This window comes from Plectropomus leopardus, chromosome 2 (genome assembly GCF_026936395.1).
Source record: "Plectropomus leopardus strain MGB_pleo_1.0 chromosome 2, ASM2693639v1, whole genome shotgun sequence".
Classification (NCBI taxonomy): Eukaryota; Metazoa; Chordata; class Actinopteri; order Perciformes; family Serranidae; genus Plectropomus; species Plectropomus leopardus.
This window is the reverse complement of record NC_142177.1, coordinates 21,027,237-21,052,066: the sequence shown is the minus strand read 5'-3', so window position 1 is coordinate 21,052,066 and position 24,830 is coordinate 21,027,237. Positions and strand designations below refer to the sequence as shown.

The window sequence follows — 24,830 nt, the reverse complement described above, 5'->3', positions numbered from 1 at the left end:
TCTTATTTCTGTTTTTTAACCATTCATCTTGTGTTCTGCAGTTTAAAAATGGAGAGAAACACATGATTTCTGACCAACTTTTTTTAAGATTCTGTTTTTAATCCAAATTGTTGCTCCAAAACAACAAAACTGTTCTTAATCAAAAGAACACAAATACCAGTCTGTGTATTCCTAAGCGATCACAGCACCGCACTGCAGGAAAAAAGCTCATAGATTCTTGATATAAAGTTACATCTGCATCACTACTGATGTACATATTCAAATGTGCAAACTCATCCAAGCAGAAAACAGAATTATGGCTCCTGAGACACTGCGGTCTTTGACACTGTCCTTTCATAGGTCAAGAAGAATGATGAAGTTAGATTTAACAATATTCTCTTCATGCTTAAGGGAGCATGAATCAGAGGAGGAGGAAGTGCCAGACAAGACTGGATTTTCAGTCCATTTCAACTGTAACAGGAAGCCCGATTTCGACATCCCTTGACTCTGAGTTTTGCAGTTCTCTGCGGATCTCTGCAGAGATCTGAGGGTGTGTTTGTATCTTGAGCAGCTCCAGCAGTGCAGTCTTCTGTTCGGAGGCAAGGTCAGCTTTGTAGCGCTGAGCCAAGGTGAGTAAACTCTGATGCCACAGCACAGGAAGCACACGTTTTTCATTACGGAAAGACAGGAAGTGGGCCACCAAGGCATCTAGGACACGGAAAGGCAGGGCGTACTTCTTGTCAAGCAAGAGGCGCAGGAAAATGCTGTTGGCGCCGTTGTACTCCATCTCTGCCAACTTAAGCATTGCAGCGCTGAAAGGCAAGAAAGATTGTACATGTTATACAACCTCCCAGGTTATGTAACCTTGGCCTCACTTACCTTGTCACCTAGAGTCATGATACCAAAATTATGAATTTAATAAGACAACTGCCTAATCATCTCGATACCGATACTGAAACGGCAAAAACCTAAATCATCAAGAGAAGTTATGAAATATAGATGACAGAACATGCATCTTCAAATTCTTTGTTTTTTGATGGGATTTTTTTTTATGGGATTTTTTTTAACATTTTACAGAGCCTATTTTTAAATTAAATTTGACTTAATAGAAAATGCGTTTAACAGCTGGGATTGGCTTCAGCCTCAGCCCCCCCCTCCCGCCGCGACCCTTATGAGGACAAGCAGTTACAGAAAATGACTGACTGATCTGCACTTTGTCCAGTCTATACCAATATATTAATATCCATGAAGTGCCAGACTTCCAACAAAACTGCAGTTTCTTTGCTGTTAAGTGTTTTGTTGGTTTTTCATACATGTAAGTGAGTTTTTGACAATTAATTAGTACATTTAATACATTAATAAATGGAGGATTGTCAATAATTTGATCAAGTGCATAATGTTATTACAGCATATACACTGTGTGTATACGCTGTTGTATGAAAAAGGAAGACCATGGTAATGAAGGGTCTTTGTTGAGGCCCTAAAATGGGATCTCTGTGTGAAAAGGGCTTTTTAAATTTGCTAACATGTCACTCTTTTAGCAGGACAGCATGTCCACCAGCAAGATGCTTTGCCAAGTTGGACATGTTCTTTTGGTCTGCACAGGATTTGTGGTGTCTGTGGGCTTTCCCTGGCTGTCAGTCATGTAAGCTTTGTGCGTTTGCGTTGTCTTCAAGCCGTGGACAGTTGGCAAGAATACTTGTCTTGCAGCTATGCCTATTATTTTTCACCAGGAAAACTGCAGCGTGTGTGAGCGAATAAAAAAATTTTTAAAAAAGTTGACACACCCAATATTCTTGCAGGGAGTGGAAGAAGAGCACTGCACACACACACACACACACACACACACTGTCCTGCCGTTGTAAATCCACACAACTCATAGGAAATACAGCTCTTGTTGATAAATGAAGTACTGAAGTACTGGCGTGAATAAATTGGAATATATTTCATGGCAGGATATTCAATACCTCTCTAATATCGATATGGAGTGAAACACTATTTCCAACACTAAATCATTAAATCATTAAATGACACCTGATCCTACATCTGACAAGAAGATGCTGACATCTGTCTGCAGCTGTGTGTCAGTGAAACGTTACCTGGAGTGCAGCACAGGGATGGAGCACTTTGTGAGTATGCTTCCAATAATGATGGCTTCCCTCAGAGTACATGTCCCAGATTCACACAGAGGAATCAGTATACCTGTGTGGCAGAAAAGGCATAAAAATATTACATGAGTTCTCCAGCGCTGCACCTCCTTAAGGTGGGGAACCTGTGAGAGACAGATGCAGCAGTGGCCATTATAAACCTGACCTTTAGTCCACTGTAAAGGTAGTAAAAATGGTTAAAACTACAAAAACACTTGATACCACACTTCCAATTGTGCAGGTCAAAAGCATCTTCGCTTGTACTGTCTACAGATCATAAGGGATGGGTGGTAGAGATGAGAATTATTAGGTTTAATTACCTTGATGAAAAACTTTGACCAATGTCAAGGCATCCCTGTTTGTTTCATTATCAGGTACTTCTGTATTATCATGCACAAAGTAGAACATACTGGAGCCTCCCCAGACAGACTTGGACTTGGCCAGAATGTGGTAATCATAGTAACTCAAATATGAAATTGACTATAACATATAAACGAGCAGACTGCCCCTTTAACACAAACCTTTACAGTAACTTAATTCACATACCAACATTTATTCTGCTTTCAATACGCTATTCAGATTGTTTTTAAAAACATAGCTGAGCCTAATACTTCTGGTATTAATATGTTTACCTAACTGAAACAGACTGATTTTGATTAAAGTGACAAAAAATTAACATCATCAAAAAGAAAAGAAACTGTTTATAAGCCACATGACTGACCAGAGCATAATTTTACATTAGATGTTATGATTCTGTCCTAAAAGTTAGCTTTTCATGTTTATTTGTGCGATAAACTGAATCATAATGGAAAATATTTTTATGAAAAATGCTGCATAGAAAAACTTTCAACTGTCTCATGAAACCGATTTCATTAAACAAATATTTAATCACTTCAGTTAATTAAATAAACCCCACTAATAGAGGAATTAATGGAAGTCAGTAATTAAAGGAAGTCAGTGGTCTGTTGGCTCTTCCGTTCACACTGTGAGTGGTGCACAGTTTAGTGTCTCTATGAGCAGCACCGCCACCTAGTGGTGCCGTCTCATTCTGGACGTTTTTAAATATGGGTCAAGGGATGTTTTGGGGTAAACTGTCCCATTAAACTGGGACAGTTTGTTAAGACAGGACCGACAGGATTAAAGAAAAACAATCAACAATCAGTGGCCCAAAAAAATACTAGACATACGAAGGATGATTTGACCCAATTAAATTTTTGTGTGTTAATTACTGAGCTTCCAGAACCAATCGTGTTATTTACCCTGTGGACATCGACTAATCCTCCGACAGTGTCCTCAGAATAAAAACTCTATATTTAGTGCTGAAATTAGAAAGGTGACATGTCCCAGAAAGCAGACAGTTTTCTTCGTTGCAACAAGCTGTCAAATTCTCTTTCACTCACTTTTTTATTTTCAAGGATCACATGTGACAAGAACTTAGCCCAGCATTTACTGGGTATTTAATCACACAAAAACTACCATGTGGGCACCTGCAAGACATATCAGAACTATTTTACTTAAACAGTTTTTTGATTTTACTCTCAGCTTCCCCTCAGAGGGCATGTAGGAGACACAGCAGAGGGCATGTCACACAGTTTTGATACCATCTAGTAGAGTGGCACTAATGAATTCAATCCTTCAGCCGGCACCATTCTGACAGATCACGCTCACCCCAGCCACCACCACCTCTTCTCTCTGTTACCGTCTGGAAGGAGCTACAAAACCCTAAAAAATTACACTTCCAGACCAAAAAACAGCTTCTACCTAAGAGCCATCACAGAAATGAACTCTCATTGCCCCCTGGGTCTATTTTTCAGGCACTGCAGAGCAAATGTTGTTGTACGATTATGTTTAATGAAAATAAAGCTATTCTATTCTGTTCTTTTCTTTGTTTAATAACTCAAACTAAAAGCAAAATTGCATTGAGTAAATTGTGAAATGTCAGACAAGAAACAGAGTGCCCATTAAAAAGGTCTCACCTTTGAACCACGCTCCTGGTTTGAACAAAGCCTTCTTCAGCGCACTGTAGAGATGAAAGTTAAGTCGCTTGTACTCTGCGATATCATCCCGTACTCGGGGCAGCAGCACCAAGTTGTAAAACCTTTGGGCCATTCGCTCTTTCAGATTGGACGAGAAGATTCTAAACACAAAAAAACATGTTAAAAAAGAATAAATTCATTGTAATGTGTTGAGATATCTGCAGTTAATATAAAATCTAGCTCAGTATGAAGCCAAAGCAGCTCTATAAACCAGCTGGGGACTCACCTTGTTGCTTGGTACATGGCAGCTGCAGTCCAGGTCTCAGGCTCAGTCAGATAGAGAACCTGCTCCCAGTTTGAAAGAGCTGGGACTATTTTGAAAGCCTTTGGCAGTTTACCGCTGCGATATTTTGACAAAACCTGGAGCATACGAACCAAAATGACAGCAATCAATTCAGCTGTTAAGATCTTCACATTCACAACCAAAAGGTTAACGGACATAACTGAGGTAACTCACCTTACTGACACCTCTGTACACTTCTATTACCCTCGGGTCGAGTTGGGGCATTGGACGCCCTGAGACCTCTGACATTACGGTCCCCACCTCAGTCTGCTTCTCCGTAATCTTCTCCATGATAATATCAGCTAAGGTGCGTCTGCAAAGACCACCAAAAGAAAACACAGCTAAGCATGTTATGTGGAAATTGAGCTTACAGTCAAACTCTACAGCAGGTTTCAAGATAGAGCCAGGATTATGCTGCATCTTGCCTCATTGGAGGGTTTTTATTCATGAACATCTCCATGGCCTTCTCGTCGTCAGGGTCAACCACGACTTCAGTGTCACACATGATGTCGCCGCCACCAGCACCTGCTTGTCCCAGCGGGGGCCACTCCTCATCGGAGTCTGCATCCTGAGTGTCAGGCCCTGAAATTTGTGAAAAATTGTGTTGTTTTAACGGCAGTGTTTCTTTTGTTTTGCTTGTTTGTTTTGTGATGTTCTGTTTTGTTTTTTATGTTATATGTTATTGCTAGCCCCCCCCCAAAAAAAACCTTGTAGTGGCTTACTTGGGGTGTCCCGTCATATGTTTTTTATATTGTATTGCATTTTATTCTTATTATTTATTATACTCTTATTATTTTCGTTGACATGTGAAAATAAATGATGATGATGAACCTTCAGGTGCAGTGGCCCCCGACTCTGGCATACTTTGCCCGAGGAGCTCCAGATTGGACCCGAACTCCATCTCTCATCCTAAAAAACACCTTAAAGATTCTTCTAACAATAGCTGTTAGAAATCTTGTCCTCTGCCACTGTCTGCACCTGCAATGTTATGTGCTTTTATGCTGAATTTTCTGCTTTGCATGAATATGTGCTTATATGCCCCCTTTTTTTCTTTTGATCTGGCGAGTCTTTGGGTCTAGAAAACAGCTTTTCAAATAAAATGTGTTATTGTTATAGTGAAGTTATTCTCCTTAATTACATTATTCATTTAAAGGAGCTTTACAGCATTAAGCATATTCCACATATGTACACTGCAATTGATTTGTGTAATGTGTCAAAGTTTTTCCTTTGATCAAATATTCCTGATTTAATACTTTTCCATCAGAATTAAGTTTTCTTCACCATTTCTATGCATTATGTCTCTTAGTATTGTAAAATTAAAGGTCCCATATTGTAAAAAAGTCAGAACACATATGCTGCTATATAAATATTGTGAAAGTATCAAAATACTCAATCCACTGAGAAATACACACAATCCGTATCTGAAACGCTAGATGACAGGGATGGTAAATGATTGTTATTGCCATGTTATGCCAGAAACAGTACCTTTAGACAACCTGTCTGGACTTCTGAGTGTTGTGATGTCACAACTCTACTATACTATGTAGACTTTTTCAAACTTGAAACAAAAATATTTCAAATGGGTCCCTTACTATTTCCTGTTTATTATATATTTCTGTCAATAAAGATACAAAAGGTGGTGCGTTGAACACCCTGTTGTGTGATGCACATGTGATGATAAGCTGGGGTTTAATTCAGTTCAGTTCACAGGGACTTTATTGGCATGAGAAAAGTTACATCAACACTGCCAACACAAGTGTAAAGTAAAATCGAAAAAATCTTTGTACAATTAGAAAAGATCTACCAGAATCTGTTGTATATACATGTCGTTGGTGATTGGGTTCACCTCCAGCACAACAGCCAAACTTGAGAAAACGTACTTCGAGGCCTGTTGAACCTGCTGACACTAAAATCAAATGTGCCTTTGGAAGATCTCGAAACACTGACCAAAATTAACTGAGCTGTTTTTGGGAGGGGAACTTATAGAGAGAGGCACCACAGTGAGAATGCGGGTAAAGTTGGGCAGAGTCTATGAGAAAAATAATGTTGATGTTTTTCGTTGTTGTTTTTTTTTATTTATTTACAATTTCTGCATTTATGTTCTAGTAGAAACCCAAATATGAACCTAAAAATGAGCATAATATGGGACCTTTAATGTTGAACATAAAAAAATCTACAAATTACTCATGAGTGTGAACTTTCCAGTTAACTAAATTCTTAATAACTGTGCCTATATGAACACTTACAGAAGACTAGTCCTGTCATACCAGACTCTGATCATGTATATGTGGACTCAGTGCATTTCATGTGATACATGGCTTATTGAATAAAATGGATGCAGTTCAGGACAGATCGTCAACATTACCGAGAACAGTGACTGGTGCTTTCTTCTTCTCTGGTGCCAGGCCATACTCGGTCTGAAGCTCCTCTTGCTGAATCCGGGCCTGTTGTAAGATCTTCCGCGACAGACGCTCGTCTACGTACTCGTCTTCGTTTTCTGCCCGGCTGTCCCTGTTCTTAACCCGGCCTCGGGATCGAACCGTGTCCGCCTGCAGGATCTGGTCTGCCAGCGCCACCGCTCCGCCGCTCGGCTCTCCTCCTCCGCCTCTGGACTTCTTCACTTTCGGCATCTCTGTAGTTTCACACACAATTTAGCAGCAATATCAGTGTTTTCTGTTGGCATGTGCTGCCTAAAGTCCAGTATTAACAAGTGCTGTAAACAGTCACTTGGTCAACACGTGCGGATGTCCATTACAGAAGGGAAGTGACGTATATTACATCACGTAAAATGGATTTTTTTTTCTAAACTAGAAAAAATGTAGAGAAAATGTTATCTGTTTTTGTTAGGATGAAACTAGTCAACTGTCGATACTTTGTGGATATTTAGCATCACGAACTGTCAAGACTATTTTCTAGCCGATAAATATAAATATTCCTATATAACTTTACCGGAAGACTCTTTTCACCCGGAAGTATTCAACCGAGAGGCAAAACATCAATGGGGGTCACTTGGTGAGATTATTACTTTATAGTTTTAGCGATATTTAATTTTTTTAACAATATTTGGAACGCCATAAACTTAAATTACATATTTATTCATCCTCAATGTCTCATCTCAACCATCGCACATATACTTTGTCACTGTGCACCGCTGCATCGTTCATATTCATTCACACGATGCTCTGTGAAAGCAGCTCTTGTATCCTTACGCGCAGCGGATTAAACTGGTGTTTTGTAACGCGATGTGGTGTTTCTTTTGTCGTGCAGTGTGTGTCAGGTGCCTGTGGCAGAGGGGAAGAGCGTGCAGCAGACAGTGGACATCCTGCACAAGAAGCTGGAGCAGCTCGGCGCTGTGAAGCAGGGCAGCTTCTGTGTGGACTGCGAGACATACCATGCTACAAATGTCAGCGGTAATATTTCATTCTCTACTTTTTTTGAGCATCAGATTTCGCCTAATCTCTCTGATAGACTGAGGGGGAAGAGGAAGAGGGGATATTACTGAGATCTAGTAATGAACTTCCATACAGCCTAAGCAACTGAAAGTAGTAGGGGTAAGAATTATTATTGATATTAATTTAACATTATCATGATACTGAAAGTCACGATATACCGAGTATTGCAATAACTTTTTTTTCAACTGCAAATTATGTCCCACATTTGTACCACAAAAAATACCACATTTGTTTTAACTTCTAAGATGGTTTTATGTTTTCCGTCTGTTCATCTCACTTCAGGATTTTTTTATTGCAGCAAAATGTATCTAATGGACTGAAAAAAAAACAATTGTTTTAGTAGTAGCAATTATGGTTCTAGTAGACTACTCAAATTTTAATTTGTATTTGTAATATTGATAATTTTTATAAGAAATTTGATATTTGGCATCTGTGTATCTATATGATATTGCCATGCAAAAATAATGTGATACTATGCCAGGATATCCTGACTTTAATTCCATAATATTGCTCTATAAATCCTGAATCCTACAATTCCCATCACGCCACGTTCTTTAGACCCTCCCTGCCTAATTAAGTCCTCATTTTTCAAAGTCCATGTCATCATTTTGTAATGCAAGACTCTGAACCATAGATATGCCCAGAAAGTCACACACAGCTCCTTTTAAAAGTGACAGCATGTGTATAAGAGATAGTTATCTATGATTTTTTACTGTCTTAAACTATTAGTATGTAGTAGTGTTGTAGCAAGAACTTTCATGGACATGGGAAACTCCACAGACGGCTTTTGACTGTAACAATTCACCATATTGTAAAAGTTAGTTGTATTTTTACACAGAAAACCAAATCCTGCAAGTAACTACTCTGACTAATGTTATTAGATAAATGTCATAAAATAAAAATTACAAGATGTACACATTGCATTGTGTTACAGTAAAGGCGGTGCAGTACTTGAATAAACGTCTTTATTTGACACTGCTGACAGTCAGTCTTTCTAATCTGTTACAGGTCAGCCCTCCAAGCTCTTATACGTGATGCACAACTCTGAGACGCCACTAAGCTGCATGGCTCTGTTTGAAGGCGGTCCCTGCCTGATAGCCGACGCAAACTTTGATGTTCTCATGGTGAAATTAAAAAGTCACTTCCAAAACGCCAAGGGGCACAAAGTGGAGTGTCGTGGGTCTAGATACCGCTACTGTGACTTCTTGATAAAAGTTGGTACTGTGACAATGAGCTCCAGCGCCAGAGGGATATCTGTAGAGGTACGTAGTTTGATGAATATGAGCGAGAGTGTGACATTTTCCCTCTAGGACTGCATTAACTCTGTGTAATTCCTCAGGTGGAGTACTGTCCCTGTGTGGTTCCAGGGGACTGCTGGAATCTCATCAAGGAGTTTATGCAGTCCTTTCTTGGCCCCAGCGTCCCTGAACTGCCGTCTGTGTTTGCAGCCAAGCCTGAAGGACTCTTCGCACCATCAGACTGCGTTGACACCATGACTCAGTACCTGGAACTGTTTAACAAACTTCGCAAACTGCAAATCCCAGGAAGCAATGTGCGTTGAGCTGTAAGTGGCAAAGGAGAGAACTGTTTTCTTTATGTTTGTATTAATGATGATTTAAATCTGGTCCTATGGATCAGCATGTTGTCCAGGCATTTTTCAAAGCCACATTTTTTCTATTTCCGGAGCCTCAACATTGTATTACATCTTCCTATTTGATGAAAGCATCTTGTATTAAAGAGACTTAACGTAGAACAGCAACTGTGATTTTGCTTTTCTAATCAGACACATACTTCAAACGTCCTCTTGGTGGGGTTGTAACCTTCTCTGAGACATATTAGCTGAAAGTAAAACTACACAAAATTGTTTTTCTGTTGTTTTTTCTCTAAATTTCCTGGGATGGGTTGTGACAAAAGGCCCATGTTTAGTTCAATTTTACACAGGCAACACTTCACTGAAGCGTGCACAATGACATTTCTGTGCATCTGTGCAGAAACATGCAGATCTCAGTTCAATAGCGTTTTCATGGGAAAGACTTTGAATCACAGAGATAATCAAATGCAGGTAACATGATAAAGGTTTCTGTTCAGTTTAAATCTCCCATTAAACCTTACTATTGGTCAGCATGCACAATACAAAGGTGTTATAAATAATGTTAACAATGCTTAGATTTATTGAAGTCTTGAGATGAACAATAACAAAGACTAAATGAAACTGAACCAACACTATTATTTTATCATTTTCACCATTTTCTTAAGCTGCTTTCATTTTAACGCATCAATTACTTCTAACAGTTACTTATAACAAAGTATGTTTACATGATCTTACTGCTACTTCAACTGAAGTAAAGGATGTAAATATTCATTCAAATTCTGGTGTTTGACAAGTCAAAATGGCCACTGTCAAAAAGTCAGAGCCTGAGGGGATTTGCAGAAAAAAAGGTATGAATAAATGAATGAAAAAATCTGTCAGAAACACATAAGGAATTCCATGGTGTTTCTGCAAAGCTGAAGTTTTGAATAATAGGTCTGAAAGTTAAAATACGAAATGTTCAAATGTCAAAATTGGGTATTAAAATGACTAAGTAAAAAATAAAATAAATAAATAATAATAATTCATGCAATGGTACTTAAGTACTGTACTTAAGAACAACTTTGAGGTACTTGTACTCCACTACTTCATACTTCTAATCCAAGCTATCATACACTTTGACTCCATTACATGTATCTGATAGCTTTAGTCACTCGTCACTTTACAGATTTTGTTAAATAATATAATATAATCAACTCATAAAAGATGGTGTATTAATAAAGATTAAAAGATTAAGCAACCCAGAAAAATATAAATTAATTAAACAAGCTCCACCTTCACCAACCGCAACATTCAACACATTTAATGCAGCGAAAGTTAGCCTATGATCCAGTGATATAAAATACCTTATTCTGAAATGGGAGGGGTATTGAGATTCCAATTATCAGACAGAGACCCCTGAATCGACAGCAACTGTTTCAAGTCGAACAGTCTTTTTTGGGATTTTTTTTTATGGCTTGTCACTGTGCTGTGCAGTAAGATTCTGAGACAACACTATCTCCTGTCTTCTGCTTAGAAGTGGTGAATTTGCATATACTACTATATATACATATATATATATATATATATATATATATATATATATATATATATATATATAAAATCTGCCTTTGACACAGTGAACATCCCACTAAGCCTTGTCAAATCTTAAAACTTAATATGGAATTATTGGAATTATTCATATTGAATGGCCAAATCTAATTTGATCATCTTATGTCTGGGTCAGGTACAGCCCTACTTCATTCCGCAAGTCTTAATTAAAATTTGGCCAAAAAAAAACTGTTCACACTAATTAACCAGCATGCAAGACAAGAGCGAAAAACCAGGCCTTTTGATAAATCCAGGATTTTGTCTTCAACTTTTAACTTTCAAACATCAAAGGGTATGTTTTTAAATCGAAATACTAATTTATAGTGAAGGCAGGGTCAAGAGGGAGGCTTAAAGAAAAATATTTATAGGGGAGAGTTTTAAAAAACAAAAATGAAGTAACACCCCAGCCACTCCTTTCTTCTGATAAGTAGAGAACAGTCCCTAATTTGCAGCGCCAGAGGCCCAAAGTCTAGATTTTTAAGTCCCCTCCGCATACAAGAAGCCTTAACACCAGATTGTGCTAATGCTGTCCTTACAAACTTCACATTCCCTTATGTTTTTATCAGATTACCTCAGACCAGCTGACACATGGTGAACACGGGGCTTTCGGGGACACTGGGGTCAGGGGCTCAGGGTGTCCTCTCCGCCCGGTGTGCGGTCTAGTCTCGCTTATTGTTCCATGTGGCCTCGGTGGGTGGACGGACGGACGGTCCATCCTGCTGCCTGTTGTTCAGCCGCTCCTCCAATGAGAGGCCGGCTGCCGCTCAGTCCCGGTCCAATGAGAGTGGCAGGGTCTGGGCACGGATCGAGAGTTGGGTTGTTCAATCTGTGAGAGGAGGACAACAACCAGCTCTGAGTGTACCGGATGGATGGATGTTGGCGATGGTAACGTTACCCAGCTTTTATCAGATGTTACAAATGTAGTACCGGACACAGATGAGGCCCGGGGTTACTGTGTGCTCCATTTACCGGCTTTCTGTGATGAAAGTCACCGGGGAGTTTTTAAACCGTTGACGGCGCAGTTCGCTAGCGAGCTAAGCCGTTAGTGTTAATACTTAGTGAACGTTAGCGACCAACAACAACCGTTAGGTTAACTTCGATTGTCCTCAAGAAACGCGTTAGCCGTGCAGCTAACGGCGGCCACTGTGGTGAGCTAAAACCGTAAGTGTTGACCGCTTGGTGCCAGGCGAGCCCTCTGTGTTTAACAAAGTACATTAATAGAGAGGACGGCAAAAGGCTAAGCAGCGCTAACCCTGCGCGGAGCCGCCGTAGCTAGCGGTTAGCGGGGTTAGCTAACTTATGGCTTGCTGAGCTGCTGCCTCAGAGCAACAAAGTTGGTGGATGTTCCTGGAGAGTGGCTCTCTGACTGCTCTTTGTTCTGGCTGAACATGGTGATGGTGGGGTAGCTTAGCATGGCGTTATCAGCCAGCCAGCCAGATCCAAGCGACAGGCGTTAAAACACGGACAGATAACGATATGATTGTGATAATGTAACATTTGTGATTATCAGCGTCTCGTGCGTTAATAGACACTGGCAATAGCGCAGCGGCAATAGCACAACACAACATAGCACGATGGGCAACTAACGAGAAACCAGTTGCACCGACTTGCAAATTAATGGTGTCTTTCCGTCAAGATTGTAGTTTTAAAAGTACGATAGGATGATTTACACAATGAGAAGAGCAAAAAGGGCTGTGTAGCACAGCGCTGGTACCGGCGAGGTAGACAATTACGTGGATTAACCACATAATTAAATGGACAGGCAGCCGTTCTCCTTCATGTCAACATTTCTGGCTTCAAGTATGGCCTTTTATTAGCTTTATTTATTGTCTCTGTGGAAATGAGCACCATATATCCCGTTTGAATGGGAAGGCATATTTTCAGTAAACATCAGACTTAATTATTACCAGCAGACAACATGACAAATACACTATACTTTAGTAATTACTACTATACTCTTTGATTTTTATTTCAAAGTTGTCAGTGATCTGTAATACTTATCCTGGGTACTGTCAGGTCAAGTTTATTTGTAAAGCCTGATATTACATGTTTAAATGGGTGTTAAAGGCCCATAATATCTATTTTATACTGTACAGCACAAGCTGGCTGTAAAGTCAAGGACAATAAACACAAGAGAAAAAAGGTATTGTATGAAACTGTCTGTGTCAAGTCTCATGTTCATCAAGTGGTTTTGATAATAATAATATTAACAATAATAATATAGTAATTGCTTCCCTGTCAAGAGACCCAAGGATGTATTACATAGCAGAGTAAACTAAACAACATAAAAAAACAAATACAAAAAGCGAATCTGAAAAAGTAACCAAAAGTTGCATAATTGCTGAGATGACAGAGTTATGAGAGGTTGTAGGCCATGGTGAGCAGGTGGGTATATTTTGTTTTTCACATCACTGCAAAATCACAGTCAAACTGTGACATCCCAAGTTTTGCAGTCACGTTCAGTTGTCAGGGTCTGGTATTGTTTTTAATACAGCTTTCAATGTAAATGTTTGTAAACAGACATTTTGTTCATATAAAAAAAACTGCCTTTTGATAGATGTAAACCTTAAACGATGCATATTTTAATTAATGCGAAGGATCATGTTATTTCACACTAGCAGATTCCTTAAAAGTCCAGTTTGCAAGATTTAGAGGGAAGTATTGGCAGAAATTATGTATAATTTAATGTTTTCTTTTGTGTTTAATTACCTTAAAAAGTTGTTTTTATTTCTGTAGAATGAGCTGTTCATGTCCACATACAGAGCGGGTTCTTTTCCACACAGTTCGCTGTGTTGTTTCCATTAACCGTAGCCCAGAATGGACAAACCTAACACTGGCTCTAGATAGGGCCTTTCACGCCAGCCACCAACATGCTGGGCACACAGAAAAAGTTTCAGTTTTTTGCAATCTGCAACCTCAGCGGCTAGATGTCAAAAATCCTACACACTAGCCCTTCAACGTGTTTGTTTTTGAAAACTGCTCAAATGCTGGGTATTCCTGAAGTGGAGAGATGCGTTGTTTTGTGGTGACCAGTCTTTTCAGGAAATGGATTATTTTTATTGTTTGTAAATTGCTATTTTTGACGTTCCTAGGTTTAGTCTCATTACTTAATTGAACATTTTTTGGTAAAAGACCAAGAATTACCCAGAGTCCTGATGCAACTGTGCACTTTTAATTTGATTTCATCCCTGTTTCTCAGCATGTTCCTGTTGGTGCCGGTGATGACGGTGGACATGGGTGATCACGCTGAATGTTGCTGTTGAGTTCTCTGCAGATGTTGTGATGTATTGTCCCAAACCTGATCGAGCAAACTTTTTGTATAGTAAGGAAACCTTTCAATTTTCTGTCATTTTCTAAGCACTGTGTGTGTGTGTGTGTGTGTGTGTGTGTGTGTGTGCTCTTTAATTTGAATAATTTACACATCATAATTGTATGGTCAGATTTTAATCCCCCTTCATATTTTCTCTGTAAATCTCACATCAGAATGAGTTCCTGCTTGGCTAAAGGACGTGTGTCCTGTCACTGAGGCCTCATGTGTATCGGGAGAGATGGATCGTTGTAAGCACGTGGGACGCCTTCGTCTGGGCCACGACCATTCCATCCTCAATCCACAAAAATGGCACTGTGTGGACTGCAGCACCACCGATTCAGTGTGGGCCTGCCTCAAGTGCTCCCACGTGGCCTGTGGACGTTTCATGGAGGAGCACTCACTCAAACACTTTCAGGAGTCACACCACCCACTGGCTATGGAGGTGCGTGAGCTGGATGTCTTCTGTTTTGCCTGTGGAGACTATGTACTCAATGATAACGCAGAGGGAGACCTCAAACTCCTCAGAGGGGCGCTCTCGACCGTTCGCAGCCCAGGTAGGCGCTCGCTACGCTCCTCGACTGCGGGGGACTGTGCTTCCTGGGTTGGGGAAGGTGGGCCACAGCCCGCCATGCAGCTGGCCTCGCGTCACAGGAGGAAAGCACTTCTTGGGAAGATGCTTCGGACTTGGATCGGTAGACATCAGGAGCTGCAGAATCAGCGTAAAGAGAAACTTGAGGAAGCTAGAAGACAAAAAAAAGAGGTGAAAAAGAGACTCATGGAAGAGCTTGGCAATGTCCCTCCCAGAAAGAGTGCTAGGCTTCTTACTCAGGCGCCACGTTCAACCATCACACTCATTCCTCGCAAATTTCGCGACCCTCCAGAACGCCTACCTCCTCCTCCTCCCAAGAAGCCTTCCCTCATAACCCTGTCCCGTAAGGCTCCTCAGAACGGCAGAGCTGCTAAACTGAGGAGGTATTACTCCACACACGCAGTAACCCGCCGGAGACTCGCTCCAGGTGTCACTGGTCTGCGCAATTTGGGGAACACATGCTACATGAACTCAATATTGCAAGTGCTGAGCCACCTGCAGAAATTCAGGGAGTGTTTTCTCACTTTGGACCTGTGTGAGACCGAGGAGCTGCTGGCCAAGACCAATCACTCCCAGGGGGTGAAGGGTGTGACGGGAGGTGTAGTCAGCAGTGGTAACACAGCACTGTCAGGATGCCCTCTTGGACGCATGGGTAAGACAGGCAGTTGGAATTTGCCTGTTGGCCAAAAAGAAAGTGCCCCGCCTTCCCCGCAGGCTTCGGAGCTGGTCCAGCCCAAGGAGCCTCGCTGCTCCACCCGCCAGCAGATGTCACTTTGCCATGAGTTACATACACTTTTCAGGGTCATGTGGTCAGGCCGGTGGTCTTTAGTGTCTCCATTCGCCATGCTGCACTCTGTGTGGAACCTCATCCCAGCTTTCCGTGGGTATGACCAGCAGGACGCCCAGGAGTTTTTGTGTGAACTGCTGGACAAGGTGCAGCAGGAGCTAGACACAGAGGGGTCCAAACGCAGGATAGTCATCCCCATTACAAAGAGAAAACTATCCAAGCAAGTGCTAAAGGTTCTCAACACCATCTTTCATGGGCAGCTACTCAGCCAGGTGAGGCATCAGACATGTGACCATAAAGACACTTTGCAACATGTTTATTCCAAACTTGCCTTTAAATTCATGACAATGTAGCCAAGATATTTGAGAAGAATACACAATGTCTCCTCCTCATAAATGAGATGTGATTGTGGACAAAAAATCATTTATATTTAATTCTGAACATGACTTAAACAGACTTTTAGGAGGCTGCGTCACTGATATAAACCTATAGCCCCTTTCACACAGAGATACCACTGTAGGACCACTTAAAAAGTCCTTTCTTTATACCTCCTTTGCGTTTTTACACAGAACCAACAGCAGTGGCATCATGCCATTCCATCGTGTGATTATAGACTGCATGCCAGCATTGCTGAATCAAAAGAGGTGTGACTGGTGTAAAGTTAAACACAACAGTGTCTGCCTTTACTGTGACATGTAATGTATGCATCAGCTGTGCTTTCTAAATAATAACAAAGGCTTAACATGTTAATAACAATCATTTGCCATCTCTGTTATATGGCGGCTAATCTCGTCCTCTGCTCGGACGGCAGTGGGTTTCACAGATAACATGCTGTCAAAATATCACACCCATAGTCCCATCCTGCCGGCCACCCTGTTCATGCAAATACCATTTTGACCCTGTTACTACCTCCCGTAGCGGATTATTGATGAAACCACTCTGTCCCTCCATTCCACAGTCGCACTTTATACAGAGCGGTGAGGCAGCATAACGGCGCAGTAATCCAGTCATGAGTAGGCAGTGTAAAGGGGCTCATGGCAGTGTGATTAACAAATACCATGTTCCACAGAGAAATGTTGACTTATATTAATTAATTAACTCTACAACAATGATCAGTAATTTTTTTAGACATCCTAAAACTCAGATATTTTGTGATGCTTTTTTCAAACTTTGTGATGCCTTTTAGAAATCCACATAATTTCTTAAGACTTAATCTCATCATCAAGCATTGCAACTATTTACAGCTTGAGGCTTCACCTGTTTTCTTTCTCTCGGCTGTATTTGTTTTTAGGTGACGTGTCTGTCCTGTAAGCACAAGTCTAACACAGTTGAGCCGTTCTGGGATCTGTCTTTGGAGTTTCCAGAGCGATACCACAGCATAGACAAAGGCTCAGGCTCTACAGCTTACCAGCGCAGCTGCACCCTCACTGAGATGCTGTCCAAGTTTACAGAAATGGAGGCTCTCGAAGGCAGGATCTATGCCTGCAACCACTGCAACAGTGAGTACAATGTTCAATACAATGCAAAGCAAAGCAAAGGCAGCAGGGTTTTTTTTAATGCAAAACAACCGTTTTTTTCTTATCTATTAAGATTTGCCCTTTATGAATGGAGTAAGATACGTCTGAAATAATTCTGGCTGTCTGCTCACAATTTAACATAATCTAATTCATGTAGCATCTGATTGTGTCTTTTTAGGCCTTGTATAATAATTTTTTTAAAATCCATGTCTGACTAGCAGCTTGTTGACAATGCTGTGTTCCACATACTTATGCAAATAAAGATCCATCACAAACAGAAATGGGATGTTGGACCGCAGAGTACATTAGTGCCTGGAGGAGAAAAAAAAAAAGACTTTTAAATAAGTAAATGTACAAAATAATTTCCAGAGTTAAATTCCATTATGAAAGCTACAGAAACTGTCTATTTGCAAAGCCTCATATATTGTGAGAAAGTGTGTCACTTCTGCACTAAAACAAAGCCTCATGTCAGTGATATGCATTTGAATTGCTTTGCACATTAACTTATATCTCTTTGTTTCATGGTTTGTCAGAAAGAAGACGAAAATCATCCCACAAACCCTTAGTTCTGTCAGAGGCACGTAAGCAGCTTCTGATCTACCGTTTACCTCAGGTTCTACGGCTGCACCTCAAACGCTTCAGGCAAGTGTCTCTACAGGCAGATTTTCTTAAAATGTTTACTGCACGTTAAATAACTTTAAACGATTATTTGAGAAAGCCAATCTTTTTTTAATCATGTTTCTTTTTTATAGCTGAAATCAGAGTGCTCAAGAGAACTATTTTACTGCTGAAAAGATGGTCTTTTCATGAAAAATGAGAATGGTGATGCAGCATTTGCTTTTGCTCAAGGGTAGAAAATCTACAACTACCACTACGCACTGTGCACACGGGACCAATAAATGCTTCCGATGGTGCGTGACATAATGCAAACTTGGCTAACAAACAATCTCGGGTTACATCTAAACAGGGCACTAAAATATGTTTCTGAAAACATTTAAAGTGAGATACAGGCAACACAGGAAATAATCTTGGTTCCTATATGATCAGCACTGCTTAGTTTTATGGTTCCGTTTGACTTAGAAAGAGAGACAGGGATGCTTCTCTGTGCTCTTTGTGACTGGTGGTGGTGGTGGTGGTGGGCATTCGAAAATGTAGAAGAACAAGCTGAAGTTTGCGCAACAGCCCTCAAGCCAGGGAAGATCTGTAGTTTCCATATTTGAGCTGGGAGATGTGCAGGGAGGTCTGGGTGCTGGTGAGATAGTGGGAAGTTTGCCACAATTCATTTTAATCTACTACCCACACTGTTATGATACAGAAGTATTCCTTTAAGTACAGGAGCATTCTTGTTTATCATGGTGCTTGTGGGTCTTTGTGAGGCTAACTAGTCCCTGTTGCACGGCAGATGGTCGGGGCGGAACCATAGGGAGAAAATCGGCGTCCATGTGGCCTTTGACCAGGTTCTGAACATCAAACCATACTGCTGCACAGGCTCAGGTCACTCTGTCCACAGAGGAGGCTACACCTACGATCTGTCTGCTGTTGTTATGCATCATGGTAAAGGCTTCGGCTCAGGGCACTACACCGCATACTGCTACAATACAGAAGGAGGTGAGGACGACACTCGATTCAGATTGGCCTCTGACATCCTGTCTTTCTGTTGCTAACCTTTTTGTTTGACTTTTTTGTGTCTTCAGGTTTCTGGGTCCACTGTAATGACTCTGAGATGAAGGTTTGCAGTGTGGAGGAAGTGTGCAACACTCAGGCCTATATTCTCTTCTATACCCAGAGGTCTGCCTAGGTACCTCTCGCTGTGATGTCGACCTGTGCGTGGCAACTAAAGGCTGCATTTATGAAAACGTTCTCTGATGTTTTCCCAGATGTCATCAAACAATCAGTTTTAAATAATTATCTAAAAAAAGATGGCAACGGGGGCAGTAGGACAGCCAAAATCATGAGTTCAGGTAAAGATTTTAGCAGCATAATCCAGATGATAATAATAATACACACACTGTAATGTTGCCAAGGTGAATTGGAGGAAAATAATTATAAATAATATGTTCGTGCAGCTCTGGATTATGTTTGATTTAAAGAAAAAAAAAAAATCAAAAGCCTTTTCATAAATGAGGCCACAGGTTTGTCGGCCTGTGGGACCAGCATATCGGTTAATGGCCTGAAGACTGTGGGAGCAGGTCCGCCTCTATCCTGCTGAACACCAAGTTGTGTGTCCGTGTTTTTAAAAACAATCAGGCTCATGTCTGTTGAGTCTGGAACCAACCAGGCGTTCTTCTGAAACAGCATTTTACATTCAGAGGCAACACGGATTCTGGATTTTAGAGAAGTTTTATCACAATAATGTCGTTAATGTACATTTTATATGTGACTTTACATTTGATAGCAATGCACTAAGTATTATAAGAGGTACATCTTTCCACATTATTGTGTAGTTCCACTTGAATAGAATGAATCTTGTGACCAAAGTCCAGACTCTTTGTTGCCTCCTGTTCAGCTTTTTCAATTATTGTGAAATGTCAGTTATGGAAACTTTTAATACTCATTCCTGTGTCGTTTGTACTTCATCATGTCCTCTCCTCAACTGTACTGCTGTGACTGGATACTGTGTCTTAGGCTCGAGGCCTGCACTCTCAGTGAACAGAAATAGTTTTTTGTTTTAGTTTCTTTTGTAGTCATTCTATGTTTCACTTTCACGAAAAACACTTGATTGATGATGAGTGATGGAAAGCTGCACTTTTGAGGAGGGGCTACTATTGTTGGTCCTATCTTTGTGATTGTTCATCTTTTAGCTCCTGTATCCTGTTTAAATGGCAGCTCCCCCTGTGGTGTAACGGTTAGAGTAGTCTGAGCCTGGGTCTGAGACACTGCGCCTGTGTTTTTGAGGGGAATACCACCTAAATTATTAATTACAGTGTTATTTCCATGGCCTGGGAAATGTCAATATTTGTGAACGTGAGCTACTCTCTCAAAACCAGAGACAAATGTCTGAAACTTGTGATGTTATCAAGTACAAAGTCTGGAGCAGCTAGATAGACAATGAATTGGAGACTGATTTTGTGGACCCACAGAAAGTTTGTTTTTTCTCCAACTGAGCTTTGTTCTATTGTAGCGTCCTCACTTCTAAAACAGAAGATGTACCCATATACTCAGAAAATTCCTCTGGCTGCTTTTCCACCAAATCAGCTCTGGTTCTTGAACTGGTTCCATTCAGGATTCCACCACATTCCCACCAGTTTTACACAGCACCATTGTTATCAAGAATCTGTCACCAATGTAAAGTGTTGCACCGTGCACAACAAAAATAAACTGTCATAGCAAAATGGCAGATCACATCGATTACTGGCAAACTCTGCTCTGTCATTACCCAAACAAGGGACATTAACCGACAATGTAATAGGAGCACTGCATGCTCTTTTTTTGACTGACAATTTCTCACTTAGCGTCTCTATTGTTCAGTCCCCTCAGGATGTTGTGATAGCAACAATGAACGCAACTTTTGACAGTCCCCCTAAATTCAGCATTAACAATGCAATTTAATTGAATCACAGCAACTTAACACACAGCAACTTGCAAATTACACACTGTTTATAATGTGACTTGTGGTTCCAGCTGAGGACCAACTTTTCAGAACTTATTTAGTTATGGTCAAAATGCTCTAAATGGTTCAAATGAGGTGCGAGAACCAGAGCGAAACCAGCTCCCTGTTGGTGGAAAAGGGTTAACAGTATCATCTAGACTATCCTTGCAAATTCATTGCCTATGGAGCAGCTCCAGACTTTATACTTAGTCGTCAAAATTTGTAGTTTTAACAGTCGATTTTTTGGATTTGGGAGATAGTTGTATAAGTTTACATATATGATTTGGACTATGTTAGACCATAGGAATAACATGCATGATTTTTAAAAATGGGCGTAGTTCCCCTTTAACTGCAGGAGCTGGAAAGCGAGTGAAAGGGCAGACTGCGATACAGAAGAATGTGTTGGGGTACCCATTTTTAGTTGAGCACCTGAAAGCAATATATTGTACATCTTGCATCTTGACAGGAAATTGAGAAAAAATCAGGAATTCTTCTGCTTGTTATACAATGTTTTTTTCTACTCTGCTGTTTCTATCAAGGTCTTTAGAATTTGCTAGGTAATCAAGAAAAACTGTTGTGTTTGATACGAGTCGAATGCAAGATACATTTGTGAACTCTATGTAAAAGTTTGAACAATCTAATGACGATGAATGTCTTACTTTTTAGAGGTCAGGTGTGGCCATGCCACCGGCTCTGATCCCCTTGAGTTCTGTCTTGTACTGTAAGAATACCTGTCATAAATGTAATGGTCATATGGGTTTTGCCTGACGGTAATTATTAAAAAGACAAAACAAATTTGAAACGTTTCTTGGGTTGTATTCATTTTAGAACAAATAGTTTATTTAGGGTAATAATTTGTCTAAATTAGAGAGTGTTTGTTGAGGTTATGTTCTATATGTAGCCAAGGGCAAAGGTTTTATTTCAATATTTGGGACACCTTTATGTAACTGGGGGTGGGTTTTTGAGCATCAAACATATAATTTCCTGCATTCTGGTGATTTTTTGACGCACAAATTTGTGCATTTTCTGCATCAATTTATGGTGTAAATGTCTTTAATTTTGTAAACGTCCTCTGTTTCATGTTTTTATTTGGGAGGACAAATGCACATTCAAAATACTTAGTGGGACCTGTCCCCTACGCACCCCTGTAGATCCACACGTGAATGTAGCTTCACTCACTCAGTCATCATAACGCCTTCAACGTTTATATAACCAACATTATAGGAGCATACAAACATGTTTGGGGAACATAAAATCAGGAAAAATGTGTCACAAATTTAGCACCTTAACAGAAACAGATACAGTAAAGTAGAACTGCAGTAATCCACAGGATTAGAGGATGGATATGCCGCTGATCTATAACATTAATTCTGCTTCTCTAAAGCTTTCTTAAAGATTTGAAACCTAGAGTAAATGTAATCTGTCTGAGAAAAAGATGCATCTTATGAGAGGGTATTAAATGTAAATAATCTCTGAAGAGGAGTCATTTTCTTAGCAGTGAACTGCTCCCCTATCCTTTTATTTTCACTGATGTACCATGATGACTTTTTTTATTTTTACCCATCAAATTAATGTTCAGGGTTTTTTTTTAAATTAATTTACAAATCACATCCTGAATGCATTTGATTGAAATCATATATATATCAAAACATCTGGGAACATAAACCACAATTCATTATTTGTGGGATTTTTTCCCAATAATTTCTGTTGATTAACTATGAGACTACTGTTGTTTTTAAAGCAGGTCTGTGCATGGTTGGGCTGGGAACAAAATTCGGCACTGGCATTTTTCCATTTTTACACCCCGAATTTCGCCATTTATTCACCGGCATCTAAATAGGATTTACACAACTCAAAGCCTACAGCACACTAGGTAGAGTTAAATTCACCTGTATCTCATCAACACAGGACCCAGGTACACTAAATTAACGCCAGCACAGCTTTTCAACCAAGACATACACTCACCTGCAAGCCAACAGCACGATAAGTAGAAAAAAAATCACCTGTATCTCATCAACACAGGTTTTACAACACAGGATTCAGGTACACATAACATAGAAATATTTTCACCTGCATTTCAGCAGGATTTACAGTACAGAAACACTCAAAGTTAACAGCACAACAACCAAGGGATAATGTATTTAAGCAAGGTCACAGGGGAGGGAGTGTTTTGTACAGGGGCGTCATAGTAGGGGGAAAAGTGGGACTGACTACCCAGGGCCCAAGTGGGGAGGGGGCCCTTATTGGGACTGAAATAAAAATTATTTTTTTATTTTCATTTTTTTCTCTTTAAGTAGTGACTGCAATAAGTTAACTAAAATTGTCTGAGTTAATGAACAAACATTCAGAATTCCTTTCTAGAAAAAATGTGGAGTCTCTCTCAGAGGCCCCTCTCACATTTTTCAGGAGTGTAAAACAAAGTTATAGTTGTTTATTGCTTTTAATGGGTCATCGGGTAATGCAGGTGTGGTTATAACAATTGTACAGGGTTGGCTTGGACCGTAGTGATGGGGCCCAATGAGATATGTTTTCATGGGGCCCAGAATTCCTGGCGACGCCCCTGGTTTTGTACTGTATCCTGTATCATCACAGCTTTGATTCGGTCGTAGATAATCAAAACCATGATGATGTACAATACAGCCTGACCTCGAGTGTGATGCTGATTTCATAAAACAGTTCAACAGGCCTCATTATTAGTTAACAGAAATAAGCCACAGTACATGGAAGTGACAGTGTTGCCTAGCAACTGATAAACTAGCTGCTACTTGGTGTTAGTTAGGTCTACTTGTTATGTGCAGGGCAGCTGCCTGGTATCATGGACAAGTATCTGTATGTTTCCAGTGAGATGCCAGTGTGTTAACTGTAACAACCTGTTGTATATTGTTTGATGAATGAATCCTTACCGGCTCAGAGCTGCAGTCTCCGGCCTCCAGCTGAGGAAACTGTGGCTCCTGTGTCCAGTGAAGGAGAGGACAGGTCAAGCAAAGAGTCCTTGCAAAGCGAGCCACTGTCAAAAATCCCCGTGCCCGGTTTAAAAGGCTCCTGGACTCTGCGCCACATCTTCATAGTAGTTTTGCACAGTCTTGGTGCACCTTGTGAGGTTTAGCCAGCTAGCAATACTGAGGCAGCTAAGCTAAAAACAACACAGAAAAGCCCTCACCGCGGTTTGTCGAGGAGCACCGCTGTTACAGCTGTAGCCGAGCGTCCTGCTCCGCCTAACTGTTCACTAATAACACAATAAACAGGACGGAAGACAGTGTGACAGCTCTTGCACACTTGCATGTGCCCCGAGAAGTGTGGAAGTTCCCCCCACAACTTTTTTCCTGCCCCATGGTAACAGAGCAGTCAGTTGCACCACAATCTACAGGTTAGATAGGCGAACTACCGACGTTAATGTAGGTCTAATTAACGAATTAGAACAGCTGTGAAGCGGAGTGATACATAAAGAGTTAAAAGTTCCGGTGCTGTTGTACAAAAAACTTCTGTAACAAAAACTGAAGTATGAGACAGCTATTATCTTTAACCCCTTGAAACCAGAGCTAATAGTTTTGATTTGATTTGAAGCTTCCTAACAAAACATGGCCCAAACATTAGCAAAAAGAAATTTAAAAAAATAGAAACCAGAAAATGACTTTCAAAAGCCCAAAACAAAAAATAAAATAACTTTAAAAAAATAAGATAGATAGATAGATAGATAGATAGATAGATAGATAGATAGATAGACAGATAGATAGATAGATTGAGATATAAACTTATATCATGGATTTTATAATGTTTATTTCTGTGATATTACTTTAAAAATAAAATGTTTTTAATTTAAAAGATTTTCTGGGCATTTTCCCCTATTTTTTGCATTATTTTCTAATAATTCTCCCCTCTTTTGAAAGACAAATATTTAGGTAAATTTTCTTGGATTTGGTGGGACATTTATCTGCAAGCTGGCCATTGCCTTTTTTCCCCATG

At 40.2% G+C, this 24,830-nt stretch overlaps 3 protein-coding genes and 1 long non-coding RNA gene across 5 annotated transcripts; 2 read left to right on the top strand and 2 right to left on the bottom strand.

Annotated features, from left to right (window-relative positions):
* Window positions 1-78: 78 nt before the first annotated feature.
* Window positions 79-7,193, bottom strand: bysl (bystin like). Its single transcript, XM_042496867.2, has 7 exons — window positions 6,811-7,193; window positions 4,871-5,027; window positions 4,620-4,758; window positions 4,389-4,522; window positions 4,103-4,263; window positions 2,079-2,181; window positions 79-791 (listed from the first exon to the last, which is right to left on the bottom strand). Exons 1-7 carry the CDS (start codon window positions 7,073-7,075, stop codon window positions 437-439), a joined length of 1,314 nt encoding a protein of 437 aa, XP_042352801.1. The 5' UTR covers window positions 7,076-7,193; the 3' UTR covers window positions 79-436.
* A 109-nt stretch (window positions 7,194-7,302) lies between these two features.
* med20 (mediator complex subunit 20) lies at window positions 7,303-9,763 on the top strand. The gene is made up of 4 exons (XM_042502263.2): window positions 7,303-7,457; window positions 7,713-7,855; window positions 8,906-9,159; window positions 9,237-9,763. Exons 1-4 carry the CDS (start codon window positions 7,444-7,446, stop codon window positions 9,456-9,458), a joined length of 633 nt encoding a protein of 210 aa, XP_042358197.1. The 5' UTR covers window positions 7,303-7,443; the 3' UTR covers window positions 9,459-9,763.
* Window positions 8,849-24,261, bottom strand: LOC148190200 (uncharacterized). Of its 2 annotated transcripts, none has more exons than XR_015778838.1 (4): window positions 23,771-24,261; window positions 12,045-15,125; window positions 11,647-11,901; window positions 8,849-9,459 (listed from the first exon to the last, which is right to left on the bottom strand). It is a non-coding gene; the product is annotated as an uncharacterized LOC148190200 (long non-coding RNA). The 2 variants fall into 2 exon arrangements; XR_015778837.1 differs by having other exon boundaries at window positions 12,045-15,091.
* usp49 (ubiquitin specific peptidase 49) lies at window positions 14,624-21,669 on the top strand. Its single transcript, XM_042504568.2, has 5 exons — window positions 14,624-16,033; window positions 17,053-17,260; window positions 17,812-17,920; window positions 18,681-18,886; window positions 18,973-21,669. The coding sequence occupies exons 1-5, from the start codon at window positions 14,624-14,626 to the stop codon at window positions 19,074-19,076; spliced, it is 2,037 nt and encodes a 678-aa protein (XP_042360502.1). The 3' UTR covers window positions 19,077-21,669.
* Window positions 24,262-24,830: the final 569 nt, after the last annotated feature.